The sequence below is a fragment of the Stegodyphus dumicola genome, chromosome 11 (genome assembly GCF_044657685.1).
Source record: "Stegodyphus dumicola isolate Sdum_Otavi_A_Nest chromosome 11, ASM4465768v1".
Classification (NCBI taxonomy): domain Eukaryota; kingdom Metazoa; phylum Arthropoda; class Arachnida; order Araneae; family Eresidae; genus Stegodyphus; species Stegodyphus dumicola.
Genome location: NC_140778.1, coordinates 118186360 through 118202477, shown reverse-complemented (window position 1 = coordinate 118202477; position 16118 = coordinate 118186360). Strand labels below are relative to the sequence as shown.

General features: G+C 34.5%; 1 protein-coding gene across 7 annotated transcripts in view; it reads left to right on the top strand.

Moving 5' to 3' along the window:
* Positions 1-16118, top strand: part of LOC118205862 (uncharacterized) — a 238591-nt gene that overhangs the window by 161323 nt on the left and 61150 nt on the right. For all 7 annotated transcript variants that reach the window (XM_085827135.1, XM_085827138.1, XM_085827136.1 and 4 more), the window contains 4 exons: positions 836-943; positions 1035-1142; positions 4714-4821; positions 15801-15899. In XM_085827135.1, the coding sequence (XP_085683261.1) occupies positions 836-943; positions 1035-1142; positions 4714-4821; positions 15801-15899 (423 nt within the window). The remainder of the gene's footprint in view (positions 1-835; positions 944-1034; positions 1143-4713; positions 4822-15800; positions 15900-16118) is intronic.

The window sequence follows — 16118 nt, the reverse complement described above, 5'->3', positions numbered from 1 at the left end:
CTGACGCCGGGCTTCTAGGACGCCAAAGAATTATCGCCTTGTACGAACAGTTGCGGATTCCGGACGATACCCGAATAGTCCTAGTAAGCCGCCCCGGGTGTCCGAATCCGCTCTCACCTGTCACCTGTTATATTTACTGAATATATAATAAATTTTTACTTTTAATACTCTATCGGAGAATTACCAGTTCATGAAATACTAACTATTTTTCTGACAAATCTCCTTCATATGCACTAAATATTTTGCTTAATAACCCTTTATAGCGGCCAATAAGTTTTCAAATTGTTACGTCAGCTATGTAGTTCTAAATGTAAAAGTCAAAAGTATAGAAACATAAAATCTTAGTAATTTTCAAGAACACATGTGACTTGGAAACTTAGTTATCTTACAGACCTACAATAAATGCAAGGATCATAATAGAATAAAAAAAGAATATTTATTAATAAATCACAATTTCAAATAAAGAAAAATGAAGTCAGAGCCTCATTCGATTCAGAAAAATGAAGTATGAGCCAGAACTAGCTGCCAGGAAACAGCAGATTAGCCATAGCGAAGTGGTGATTTATAATGTTAGTAATTAGTTCTTCCCTCAGCTTGTATTATAAGCAGCTGAAATAAAATCACAGATTAAATTTAAAAGATGAGAAATCTGCAAATTTCACAATGTGTAAATACTTCCATTGAAAAATGGATAACTGGGTCTTTAAAGCTAAATTTTCACAAGAAATTATTTTAGACATGCACATATTGAAACTTTTCTAAAATTAAACTATAAAGATCGTTTTGAGAGGAGGAGTATGAATAAATTATTTATTCCCATTTTCCTCTTTTCCAGATCCCTGTGTACCGAATCCATGTAAAAATGATGGGAAATGTAACTTAACCACCACCGGCTATAACTGTTCCTGTAAATCTCCATATTCCGGAGAAAGCTGCGAAAAGAGTAATTATTTCAAATGAAACTTCTTTTTTGTTTCTCATTAGAAAACACGTTTTTATACAGACTTTTTTATGTATTTTGGTTTTCATCTCAGATCTCTGTGAACCAAATCCCTGCCAGAAGGGTGGAAAATGCGAAACAGTTAATGGAATCCTTAAATGCAAATGCAGGAAACCATATTCAGGAGAGTTTTGTGAAAGAGGTATCTATTTAGTAGTAAATTATTTAAAAACTAGAAATTGCGTTTGCAAGTGTAAATAAAAGTAAGTGTATAAAAAGTTATTTCTTGACTACGATAAACTTTATTAAATTCTTTAAAGATTTAGTACATCTTTCTAAAATCCGAACTTTATTTGCATTATAAAATCCAGAAATTAAATTCATGGTATAATATTGTCAGCATAGATTGAGATGCACCTATAAAAGCCCCAGCTAAGGAAATAATGGGTAGAGAGGTTTCTTCTTTTAAAAAATAATAAAAAAACAAATTAAAATTATAACTTTTACGTTTTTTGCATAGCATAGCTTAAAGTTTTACAGTATTGACTTTTTTGTGTGTTCAGAAGGTGGGGAATTAGTATTTATAATATTTTTCCATGCGTTACTTTTGTAATGAATTATAAAATTTGCAACTCCCTGTACATTATTCCATATTCATTTTCTACTGGTAACCTGTATAACCTAATTAAAATTATAATTCTAATGCTTTCTGTTTTACTTCTGCGTTGTTGTTCAAATGGAATCATCGAGAACTTGCTCGTATTACTTCTCGAAATTGCTTACGATATTTCTGATTGAATGAAATACGCCCAGAGGGAGATTCAAAACAACGTTCTTTGAGCAAAGAAATATGTACTCCAATGAGGCTTTCTGCAAATGAGATTTTAATAAATTTTGTGCTTTGCTCTTAGTTTTTACGGATAGAATATGGAGTTGAAAGTTTTAAAGCACGAAAACATTTTCTGGTTGATGTTGGCAGACTCTTTTCCAAATAAGAGGGAAGTATTTGAAGAAAAACAGTTTACTAAGGAAATGCCTAATTTTTCTGCAGCTCATCCCTCGTTTATGGAAATATTTCCAGACAAGGAGTTTAATTACCTGAGACTCATTACTGATCATCTTTAGTCTTTTTCCAGACTTTGACCGTCACTTATTAAAAGCAGTCAACGAATAACTCTATGAAGTACATACTACAGCAGTAGGAACATTTGTACCTGCCGTTAGCATGAGGAAAAGACTAAATACCAAAGAATTATATCTTCCTTCATAAAGGGAATTTGCTCCTTTAAATATTAAAGCTAAAATAGCACGATTAAGATTACGCTAGGTTAGGTTATGTCGAAAGACATACGAAAGTTACCTGCCGAAGGCGAGAGATGTTTCGTGGATGACATTCTAAGCAAAACTCGTTATTGTTCAAATTTCAATTGGACAAAACTGCGCATGCAGCCAGCTTATTCACCTGGATTCTATTCCATATCGAGTTGCCAGTATTTATCCATCTTGACCACTCGATAGATTGACTGAGCAAGAGTGAATAGAAAGCGATTTTACAAATTTTAAATTGTCATTACAGATGAACCATGATTTGCTTCAGAATCCGATAATGAAAGAGTAATTATACGGCGATAATCAGAAACGTGCAATAAGCATGAAAAAATCTTTCAACAGCACTCCTTTTTCTTGAAAGTGTGATGATATGGGTTCAGATTTAGTGCATCTGTCTACTCGTATTCAGAAAAGTACTGTCAAGACTGAAAGCAGTTGAGATTAAAACTCCTTGAACCCTTCGTGAAATTCTGTGCTACGGTAATGAATCCTCTCTTTCATGTGATGAATAATAATGTTCATCCTCAAAAAGCAGCTTTAGTGAAAGAATAGCTTGAGAAGTTTTGTTGGTATGCAAATAGTGAGAGTATGTAGACATGTACCTTAATTTCACCGTAATCTATCGAGATGATTTTGTAAAATTTGTCATTGATCGTGTATCTTCTCCATTTGCTTTCATCCACATATTACCTTTCAAATATTCACTTTTACTGCTTTAATTACTTGAATGAAGAGATGAAATATAGCTGTAAACAATGAATCAAGGACAGTCCTTAATAAATATAATAATATGTACGTGTGTGATTATGGTAAAGCACAATAGGGCTATCTGCCTAAGGGGAAGGATGCCTTTGTGGAGAACGTTTTAAGGGAAACTGGCTCGTATACATGTTACACATGGGGAAAACCACGAAAACGCCCATGCTGCCAGCCCGTTCTCAGGATTCGAACCTCGGACCGAACTACCAGTATTCAGCGATTTTACCGCCCGGACGCTGGTGGGCCCCCTGAACGAAGGTATGGCAAGCATTATTACTGAATACGTCTGCTATTTTGTCACACTTTGCTACTACTTCGGTTTGGTTAAGATTACCTTGCTTGACTATGGTCTGGATAACTGTTAATTTCTTAAGAAGGACCATGATAATTGCAGTAGGAATGAACCATTCCTGTTCTTTTTTTCTTGTTGAAAACACATTACTTGTGGGCTTCCTTATGCTGCTGCTAAAAGTTAACTTACAGTTCTTTACTGGTAAAGCAATATTAAGAGATGTGATTATTTGCTGTTTTGTGTGTTAATTTTTGCAATTTTTCACTGACTGGTTTTTTGCATTTATTATTATTTATTTTATTACTTCTTTCACCTTTTGTAATTTTATTTTATTATTTAGTTTCATAATCAGAAGTTAAAATGTATTTTGTTTTACGTTTGAAGTGATAAGAAGCGAAACTTTTCATGTGTGATTCGTTATACGGTACACTTCTAGACTATTACACGCTTTCGTTGCGCAGGGTGTTCGCTACGTTAGATACCACTATATATGTTAAGATCAAACACTGAAATACTCTTTTATAAAAGAATTTGCAGAAGAAACACGTGAACATGTTAGTGGATGCATAAAACATTCAGACTTTATAAATATAAACGTATCTTTTATAGAATTTACCAAAAAGATATAAACGCATTTTACAATCCTCTGCTCTAACACACTTGATCATTTAGAGGGCTTAAGAAACGCCAAAGGTTGAGCACTAGTGCCACGTAACACTGATAGTTCGATCCGGATTCAAATTGAGAATGGACAGGCTGCATAGGAATTTCATGATTTTCCGCAAGTGTAATGTATATGTGAACTAATTTTCACTAATTTTCTTTACAATGTTCTCCGAGAAATTATTCTTCTGCTCATCGAAGTTTTATAGTAGTATAAAGAATCTAAATCAATTTCGGAAGCTTTGGCTGATCAGCAAATACGAATATTTTTTTATAAGGTATGTAATAATTCTAAATTAAATTATTTCGATTTTTCTGTTTGGTTGAGCAATCTTCTGTTCAAAGAGAGAAATACAAAGTTGTGTAAGCGTGAAATAAATAAGAAACATTTTATGTGTTCGAAGTTATTCATAAATAATAAAAAATCCAATTACCAATAGCTAACAACATTCCAGTATAAAGAAAGATGTCTAAAATTCCCGTACTAATTATAAAATAATATTTCTCGCCTAATAAAATGTGCATTGTATTAAAATTTGAAAAACATTAATTGCAATTACTTCATTTAACATACTTTCGATGAACGGTGTAAAATAATCATACTCAAATACTTAAATATGAATACACTTCACATTCCGAGTCTGAATGCACATTTGTGATGTGAGCATCAGAAATCTGAATGTGGAAAAGTATAAGTGATAGTAATTTATATTCCTTTTATTTTTTCTAGATCCCTGCAGCTCAAATCCATGTCAGAATGAAGGTACGTGCACAGTGAAAGAACTTGATTTTGCTTGCGACTGTAAACATCCATTTACAGGAAAGAAATGTGAAATAGGTATGAATTACTGAAATCCAGTTTACTTAAGTTAAAATACTAAAGTTCATTTACACATGAGTTGTAAAAATTTGATAATTTAATGCAGAAAAGAAACGTTAAAGAAATAAGTAAGAGTCTTAATTTCTAGAACTTATTAAAAAAAAGGGCCAAATAAAAGTAATACTTTAATGTGCTGAACTTGTATGTTTTTTTCTTAGACAAAAAGCGATTATCAGATTGATTACAATACTCAGTACTTGACAAAACCTCTATTTAGCTCTTGACAAAAAATATTCAATGGGAATCAAATAAAATCAATCTAATGTATGAATGTATAAACTATGGTTACTTCTCCTACGAGTTTCTATTTCAGAATAAAGCAGTAAGATAGAAGTTAAAAGACAAATATTTCGCGTTCACCCAAATTCCGTAACACAAATGCAAATTACTAATTAGGTTTCAAAACGTTTCTGACAATAGAAGCTCAAAAACATTAATATATCTCCGAAGAAAAACATCAGTAGTGGCAAAGCCAAGAAACTTAGTAGAAAATGAAATGTTATCTTTCAAACGTTGATGAATTCAACAGCATTCAGTTTCACCATTCACACTGCATAGTTCATTATACCAGTGAAGTTACCCGTCACATAGTTCTCGAAGGAAAACATTGTTACGTATAGCTATTTCATCGATGTCAAAAAAAAAAAAAAAAAAAAAAAAAAAAAAAAAAAAAAAATGAAGTCTCTGAAGTCGAAAACACCGTTCAATCGATGCGTAATAGTTGACAAAACCACCGTCTGACAACATTCGAGAGACTCATGGTTGGCTATTTCAACGCTAGAAACTTAGAAGAAAGTTTATTCAACTATTTCAACTGCAGGCTATCACTTTTTCGAAGAAGTGAAAAAGAGTTCATCTTTTTCAAGAGTAGAACAACGATTCTCACCAACAGATCCTATCAGTTCTCTCTGATACTCTTGACTTAAGCATGGCTGATCATTCATGCGTGGCCGGAACAGCTGGAGGAGAAAACGCGGGACGGAGGTGATAAACAACGACGAAAATTCGAAAATATTTCAGACTCTCTAACAAAATGACAAATCCTTTTCCACGCAAACCAGAAAGAATGTTTCAAACTTATAACTCTGTCAAATAACGCCGCCCTTTAGAACTATTCGCCTCCGAACGAGCAAAACACGCGTGTTCAACCCCGCAAGAAAAGAGAAAAATGCAGATGGGCAATCCAACCCCTAACCCCCTAAAGAAGCCGCCTCGTGAGAAACGGAAATACAAGCGCGCCCTTTTATCTGTATCACATATTCAGCTAAACGTAAAAGAGCTTTGCTGTAAACGAACGAAAAGTTTAAACAAAACTAAATATTAAACATTAATTCTGAAATACAAATATTGTAAATTCATTATCCACAGTAAAATAATATAATCACTAAGAATTCCAAATAATACGTAATAATTATGCACAACAAAATAAGTACAGCATAATAATTTTCTATGCCATATATACAGGCATTATGACAGTTCACTATTCCACAAAAATGAAACTTTGCTTTATCACTGAATGTTAGATGAGCGGCAAAATCATGTCTAGCATTGCTATTTGCATGCAAATATAATACTCGTGTCTCTTGATAGAATTATCTGATTCTAAATAATGCAATATTTATAAATAGTGCTGTTTTAGTTGCAGTCGCCATCTCATAATATTACAGATGGTTGTCTGCGGGGTATACGTTCACGGCTGGCGTGTTTTGCTGCTTTTATTGAGCCATCAGGGAAACATTCTCTACTATTCCTTTGAAAATTATTAGCCATCTTAAGCACAATATTACATAATTTAAAAATTTTAAATTTTAAGTTATGTAATATTGTGTACAAATATATTTCTATATATGTATATTTGTAAGTCATATGTAACTCAATAAAGTTATTGTAACCTTTTTTTTAAATTATGAATAAACTGCCGGCTAAGGGCCCCTGATGAGGACAGGTTTTCAGATGATTATTATAGCGAGTAATTGTAACATACTGATTTGGATAATTACAGTTACCAAAAATTGGTGATTAGCATAATAACAATTACAACAATTATAATTAACAAAAACTGGTAAGTATAACAAACACTACGAATTTTTTCTCTGATGTTGTTTTAGTGCCCCACATACTTGTAACTGGCCTGAGCTGATTCTAATGCTGGTGTCTTCGTACGGCATGAAGCGAAACAGGCTATTAAAGATACCAGTAAGTCAAACAACACCCAACGGCAAAACTTCTGGAATCAACAAATATCTTTGATTTCTGGTTAAGTAAAACAATATTACAAATATTGATAAAAGCTATCACAAGTTGCATATGTTATATATTGAACGTATTTGAAATTATATCAGGTAAGATATACGTATTATTAAAAAGTAAAGATAAAAATTATTAAGAAACATGCGTTTAAAAGTAAGCTATTAAAATTAATTTGTTTATTATTCACTATCTAATTGATTAAATCAAATAAATTAAAATTATTATCCTCATTGAATTGCAGCAACGTAAGGAACTATTTCTCAAAAATGTTTTTATTTATTCCCGATTAAAAAAAAACCTGAATCCTCAGTAACCCCCTTTTGATGCACATCTTCTATTATGAAAAAGTGCAAGATTTAACAAAGTAACTGTGACATTTGTGTATTAATAAAATTAAGAAAAAAAACCCAGCTATATATAATCACAAAAAGAACAGTACAAATTGAATAAGTAAAAAAAGGCAGTGATTAGTTTCTGCCAATTTGTTAAAATTCGGCACCTTACTGGTTAACATATATATATTTTCTTTTATATATATTTTCTTCTCTAACATATATATATTTTCTTTCCACATGCTTTCGTGATGTAACAGAAACCCACTCGGCGCGTATTCGAGAAGTGTAAGTTCGAGTCCCGGCAGGTGCATTGCTCATTTTTTCTGTCTCCTGCTTAAAAAAAGAGAAAGAAAGAAAGCAGCCTAATGTTTTTACAGTGGAGCCTGAACTAAAAGGTGGTGGACAATAATTCGTCACTAGTAGGATTCAGCGATTGTGTCCCCTAATCCCCAGGCGTTCTTTACAAGGAGCAGAATAAAAGGAGCCCCTCCTTCAAACATGCGACTGATGCAATGGAAGCACACTTCGTGCGTATTCGAGAGGTCCATTTCAACACTTTTAAATCTCAGTCTGGAATTGCACAAATGCATTAAAAATAACGAAGGCTTTATCTAGGTTCGAGTCCTTGTCAGAGCATTTCTCATTTTTCATGTCTCCTGGTTAAATAAAATCTCATGTGTACACTACATGATTTCCTTGTACGCAATATTAAATTATACGCATTTTTTCTTGCATTTCTTTTTAACTTATTGAATCAAATCTACTTCGTCGAAAGCGCAAAAAACAAAATAGAATAAATGCACTCTTTAAAGTTCACTCTATTTGTTTACCACAGTGACACTCTGGCGCTAGGTTCACTTAACAGCGTTATATTTCGTCCATATTTTAACTCAGAATGCATATAAATTTATATCATTTAAAGAATTATCTAATCGTTGCCACATGTTCTATTCAAATACTGTATCAAATCTAAAACGATGTATAAAAGAAATTAAACAAGGCAAACAAAAAAACGAAACAGTTTTTCACAGACGGTTGAGTACTTCTCATTCAATTAATTCAGTTCTGACTTAGCAATAAGGCAAAAATACATAAAAAGTCAAAATACTATATTAAAAATTACGAAGTAAGTCTTAAACACTTAGTTCCTCGAATAAATTCCAGAATGGATCGTGATTTAATTTGCAATAATAAAAGAAGACGTTATCTTTGTTATTGAGAAGCTTACTTTCTCTAGATTGGCAACAAATCCACTATTCTGCTGTTTCAAATATAAACAAGCAATGGCTGACATGGCAAAAATTATTAGGCTTAGCGGCACTTAAACAACTTTTAAATTGTTCATAATTCTAAAAATATTGCATACAGATTTACTAAAGGCATAAAAACCTGAACCGGAAGATACGAACAACATAATTCAATCACTTTTAAAGCAAACAATGCCCAATTTACAAACATATAAGAATAAAAAACTGACATCACTGAGCCGAGGAACAGAGTGAATATGTATATACGTATATTTATATAGTTTTGGTGCGGCCGATTGTAACCAAAATACGAGGTGCACATCTATATGTTATAGGGAATTTCCAGTTTTCAACGTTCAACCTACATACAAATTTTTAACCTATATACAAAATTTCAACGTTCTGAGGCTACTCGTTTTTGAATTAGGCGAGATACGTACATGCGCACAGATGCCATAAAAAGTTATCTTCAGAGCTCCTTTTAAATCAGTTTGATAATTTTTTGGTGGGAAAAGAGTCCTTTACTCTGTCCTTACATACAAATGTCACAGAAAAACAGAGTTAAATTGCATTCGATAGCGGTCAAAATGGATATTTTCGTTCAACTATCATGCCTGAATCTTTTCGCGATTACAATACTTCCTTTTTACTTCATACAAGGAAGTACAAACAATGACTCTACAATCAACATACTAAAATCGTCGCGATTAGTTATGTGCAGCGGATTTCAGTTTCCGGTTATTGGATTTAAATATTCTGCTAAGTCTGCTTTCCACTAAATAAAACAACGAAACTATAAAAATTTTCTGCATGATACTCATTTTACCAGAATATCTGATTCTCCTGCTAAAGATGCTGGGCCACGTGTTTATATTTAAATTTCAGCAGCTTGTTTGCTTGTAGCTCAATACATTCTTCTAAGTTCGGAGACGTGTTTTGAAATTGCATAGGAAATAGGCCAAAAGTCTCGGTTATGTATTCATCTTCAAAATGCATTGAAATTGTTTCTTTAGGCAGTAAAAAGATTCCAAAAGTCCACAAAGTTCATCTTGTCATTTTTTGAAGAGTAGACAACTTAGTGAATGTCTAATTTCTCCGTTTCCTTTTTTTATGCATTTATGCAATATTTCGGAATGAGATTTAAAAACATTGAAATGGTATTTTAGTTCTTGTATATTCACATCATTATCTTGGAGGTGCTGGCTCAATTTGGGCGATTTATTAAAATTTCTATCAGATAAAGCTATATTAATCGATCGACGTAAGGTGCGAGCTCAATTCACCTAGAAGAATAAATTGCCCATATGGTTATAAGAGGGAGATCCACTTCAAACCACAAACAAGGACATAAAGCGGGGAAGCCATTTTCTACTCCATAACACACTATGTCCTTAAAAAAGGAGAGAGAGAGAAAGAGAAAAAGAAAGAAAGAAAGAAGGAAAGCAAACAGACTTGGAAAGCAAGTAAGCAATAGGGAGCTCGAGAAATCAAAAAATAAGTAAAAATAAACTAAATACGATCAGCGGGGTTAAATCCACTGGATCTCGACGGCAGAAAAAGAGAGAGAAAAAAACATTAAAAAAAATCTAAATAAGAAAGATCATATGCTAGTTAAACAATAAACACTAACATATGTAATTTTAACACAAAATCACGTACAAATAAAGTATATTTTGAAGGAGTAAAACAAAATTGTAAACATATATATCAGTGGAACTTCTTTTTCCCCCAATGGCGGGCCCTCAGCCGACTTCGGCTTGGCTGCTGCTAAACACCATAGGTGGTGGTCACTTTATTATGGAGGCAGGTAAGAGATGGGCCACATTTTGAAGTGATGGGCAGTTACAACCATGCTTTTCCGGGATTCGAGCCCGGGTCCTTGGATATCGCTGTCGGTTCCCCTAACCACTGTACCGTCTAGGCGGCACAAGTAAAGCTTTAAAGTGTAATTAAAACATGGGCGTTGAATTAAAATCTCCACACCAACAAATTATTAGTAATCAAATTGTTAGCCACAAATCGTTAGCAAAATGCATTAGTTCTCTAGCAAAATTAATTTCATTATTATTACTGTAAAACTTTTGATATAATTGTATTTTTCCCTTATGTGTAATTTAAATGACAGTTCTCAACATAGTGAAGAGACTTTTTTTTTCATTTAAGAAATCATAATTTTTCTGGAAGCCTGGACATTCAGAGTCCTCTCAGCCTCACCCAAAGTAGCCTCTTTGACCAGCCCGTCAGTCCTCTCGTTTTCTAAGATCCCAACATGAGACTTTACTCAACTGAAGAATATTTTGTGACACCAAGTAATGACTTCATATAAAAATTTAATGTTTGCAATTAACGAATTATTACTATCAAAAGATGTGAGGGATTGAAGAATCGAAAGGCAAGTATCGCATAAATTGATACTGTAATAAAGTTATTAAATTATTAACTGTTACTATATCAATACTAACTACTACACTGGCACCTAATTTTTTATCATGTCTGCTATTAAAGCAGCTTTTTTTGTTTCCAAACACGGTAGAACTATGTTGGAAAATTTAGGAAAACTTCTGAAGCAGAATTCTTTATGGAATATATCTTTTTATATTGAATTCTTTATAAAAAAGCAAACAACGTAAATCTTCATCAGTTCCATTACAAATTTGTCGTAACACCTCTTTGTTCAAAGAATTCTCCCTCATTTAAATTTACGCTAAAAAGCTAACTTAGTTTGGATCTGATATTGGAAAATTTTAAAGATTTTCAAAACTTGGTTCCTCTTCTTAAAGTAAGAAAAAAATATTTTAGCAAAAAACATTTTAAGAACTTTTTAAGTAAAAAAGGGAGGAACGACAATCATGTTTACCAAAGAAAATAGATAGAGCAAAATAAAAATAAACAATGCGATTTTTCGAGGAAAATGGTAAGAAAAAACAGCATACGCTAATGAAATTTTGATTCTGACAACTACTCTTGCACCGCTCTCCAAATTTCACACAGATCGCAAGGGAATGTAATCTTATCTCAGTCGTACATACATTACTTTTGCGACTGTCGTGTCATCTTCATATCAATGTTGCGAACAATTCATTCATGGTATATGTGTACTGCCGAAGCAAAAATGTAGAACGCTTCACGATTTTGCGTGTCATGCTTGCGCAATTTATTCATGGTAAAAGATGAAGTACAACTTTTTTTGGTAGAACGGAAATCTTGAATTTCACTTATGGTCTCAACTACTACGAGTTTTTACCAATAGATCAGGTTGCCATTAGGCCTTTCACGGGTTTTTAAAGTTCAAAGGTGCATCTTAATGCACCGCGTCCGAAGACGAAGAGTGGTCGGGTGGCGAAAGCCTCAGTCAAACTGTATTTTCTTCAGCAATTAGGCTCCTCCCCTCTAGAAGTCTAAAACGTGAATCGTCGAGGCCCGTCAGGTGGGGGGTCACCCTCCCAAGTGCTGACCACACGATTGCTGCTTGAAAAGAGAAAATTTGCCTAGTTAAGCAAATTGAGATTAAAGTCCATTTTTCCTTCTTTTTTCTAAAAAATGTTTTCAGCTAATTTTCCTCTTCGGCAATCTTCATAATATACATTGCAGCACGGAAACCGGCGGCAAGTTTTTCGCTTGTGTTTTTTGCTTTCTTTATATTTTCCATATGTTTTATGATGTTACTGATAAAGTCTTGGATATTTCCATTTTGTAACCATTGCATTGCTTCGTTTATTTCTTTCGGTATTTCTTGATTTTTCCTTTAACTTTTTCGCTATAAAGTGGTGTTTCTTTCCTTCTATTTTCTTTTTTATTTTCTGTCGTTAGCGATGGAAAGTCTTCAGCGCGTTCTTTATAGTCTTTAGGTTTAGAGTGAATATTTTTCCGTTCTATCTTCTCAAATTTCTTTTCATATTCTATACATCCACGGTAACTACTCACCTATTTCTCTTTACAAAACAGACAGGTTGGATTTTCTTCTCTTTTTAATGTGCATAAATTGCTCCGGTGTTCTTCTCCACATTTGCAGCATCGTTCTTTATTAGTGCATAGATGTTGCGAGTGTCCCCACTCCTGGCATCTAAAGCACTGTGTGGGTCTCTTTTTCGGGTTATATTTTTCAATTTTTATGTTAAAGCTGAACATATTGTTCAGAGCATAAATTGCGTAGCCGCTTGCATTTAAGTTCCAGAAGCCAAATGGGCAGTTTTTCAAAATTGTTCTTTGAACTTTTGCGGAATTGTTTAACTTTCAGAATCGGATATTTTCGTCTCTCTAGATCCTTAAGAATCGCTTCTTCTGTTATTTTACATGGTAAATCTTTTAATATTACCTTTAGAGGTTTTTCGTGTTGCATCAGATATGTGTGAAAAGGAATTCCTCTTTTCTTTAATAATTCTGTAGTTTTTCTGAAATCGTTGGATGTCTTTACGTAAACGAAGATCGCTTTTGATTTCATTTGCGCATCGAATTCTTCCTCGCATATTTTTCTTAAATCTTCTTCAATACTCATCCATTCTATCTTTTCTTGTTGGAAAACTATGGGTGGTGGTTTTTCGTCAGTATTAGGTACTGCATCGTCTTTCGTCTGATCGACTTCTAATTGTTCGTATCTGTTTGTCTGAGCAATTTCCATCGGTTCGCTGTTCAGAGGTATTTTTGCTACTTTTCGTGGTGATATCCATTTTTCTTTTTCCGGCTCTTCTTTCTGGGCTCTTCTACTTTCTATTTCTTTTTTCTTTGCCTCTATTTCTTCGTCGGTAATTTTTGTATTTTTCATAATACCCATTACTGTTCTTGCTGCTTTGTCGGGTCCTCCCATGCTTTTAATAAATTCAGAGATAGCACACTCCTCACTGGAATATTTCGGGGTTGTTTCCTCAGATTCAGATTCTGACATCTTTTTCTTTTTCCTACTTGACGTCTTCGGCGATTTTAAAAAGTCGGCTTTTCGTAAGGGTAATGATTTTGAAGATCTGAACGATTCACACTGCATATGTAATTTGAAAAGTGTGTTTTTTATAATTACACTGGTGGCCATTAAAATTGTAACAACATGAGGGAAAGCAAATACAAAAAAGGATATTTATTGCACGTAAACAGTATTACATAAAGACAAAATGATTAAATCTGTAAACATTTCGGGCGTTTACAGGGGTGCGAAATTAATAGAAACAGCTGCCACCCCTGGCAGGTAAAATAGCCTTTACCCATTATGCGTGGAGGCAAACCGGGCTTGGGTGACAGAAATCGGCAACTCATTCCATGACGCTTCAAGTCTATGCTACACTTATCAACCGTATTAGCTGGATATTAGTAGCAGGCCAGTCTCTCAGCAGCTCATGACCAGATGTTTTCAATGGGTGATAGATCTGGAGACCGTGCATGTCAGGCGAGCAAGCGAATACCCTGTGCATCGAGTAAAGTCAGAATACGACGTGCAGCATATGGTCTTTCATTATCGTGTTGGATCATGTCGTTTGGAGGCCTCGAAGATAGGGTCCAACCATTGGACGTAAGATGTCAGAAATGCATCCATCTGCGTTCAAATTACCGTCGATCCGAGTTAGAGATGTGTGTGCCGTGTACCCAATGGCTGCCCAAACCATTACACCAGATGCGGGGTTACTATGCAGAAATCAAATGCAAGCAGGCGACGTGCCGTCTTCTAGGACACTGCAGGCACGTATACGACCATGAAAATACTTCACGTAGAACCGGGATTCATTTGAAAAGGCGAGACTGTGCCACTCCTATATCCAGCTTCGTCGTCTGGCACACCAGAGTCGCCGTCTATCTCTATGCTACATTGTCCAGGGAAGCCTAAATAATGGTCATCCTGCTGACAGTCCAAACGTCGAAGCGTCTTACAAGCTGATACTGGGCGTGCTGCAAATGTAGCTATCTCCAGACTAACGGTCCGTGATGCAGTGGTACTGTTTTGCAGGCCTGACGCACAATGTGTCTGTCCTCTCGGGCGTTAGTCATGGCAGGACGTTGAGATCCTGCATGCCGTTTAGTAGGACCCTCGGCAATCCATTGATTCTATATTCGCATGTCAACTACTGCGACCGGCGATATCACGGAACGATAATCTACAACTTTCGATAGGCAACGATCCTGCCTCTATCGAATTTCGAAGCTTGCTGGTAAGCTTTTTGCTTATTCGAGTCATAACACGATATTCGGAGCAAACTCCAACCTTACAAAGCACTTTTCCAATGAGAAGTCCACTACACAACTTTTCTTTTATGCAATGCTTCAGGTGTCGTTCCTCCCCCTCCCGATTCGTCTAAATGCGCTGAAGCATGTTCCAACGTCTTCTTCCTTTTATGTGATTTTGACTTTCATCTGATCATTCCTTCCTGGTAAGGATATTTGAATGGCCAGCAGTGTGCATATTGTATTAGTTTTCATGACTCCAAATCTAAATAATCGTTGTAAAGACTTCTAGTTTTAAAGGTATGTATACCATTGGTGACAACATATGAGAATGCAATAGTTAAAGGTACTATCTGTCTACTTCTGGGCAAATGCACATTACTGATTTAAACAAGTACTTTTCGAATTAAATCTCGGCGCTCAGTGTTCTTCAAACATTAGCAAACAGGTTTTATATGGTGCCCATCCTCCAATATCACTTGAATTTTCAGTCGCCGCCTTAAATCATCACGGGGGGCGGGAGTTACTGCCCCTTTTTGAAATTCACTTATCTCCGAGCTGACTAAAAATGACTTAAGAAGGTGGTGATGACTGGTTTTGGTCTAACTCTATTTTTAATCATTATTTCAACCTGGATAAGATCATTACGCTGGATTTACTGCATTAACTTTAGAAAACATAGTTCAGCGACAAAATATCGATTTAAAAATCATATTTCAAGGTTCAATGTTCGGCCTGTGAAGAACTCATTAGTATGATAGTCAATTATGACATGCTGCCATAAATCTGCGAACCTGTTTATGAAAACAAAATACGTGAAACGTGATGTTAGTGATCCTATATCCGCGATTTTTACTTTAGATTTCTTTCCATAAACACAAATCATAGAACAAGGTTTTTACAGTTATAAAATATTTTATATCGAATATACTGCAACAATTTATACTTTCATTTCTTCCAGCTTGTGAATGTGAAAATGGTGACTGCGTTAAGGAAAGTGGCAAAACTGTGTGCAAATGTTTCCCAGAATATGGACAGTATTCTACGACTAAATGCAAAGGTATGTCAATTTTTTTCATTTCTGTTCAATGATTATAAAATACGTAATGAGTTTTAGAAGATCAATAAAAATATGTGAAAAAGGTAAACTTACCTTTTGTTCTTCTTCTTCATTGACAGCTGACAGGGTTTTCTGTGAAGTCATAAAACTAAAAATTGGATGTAATCTAAGTTAAAATGACAATCCAGTCCAAAAATGGAAGAATTTCACACCACAAAC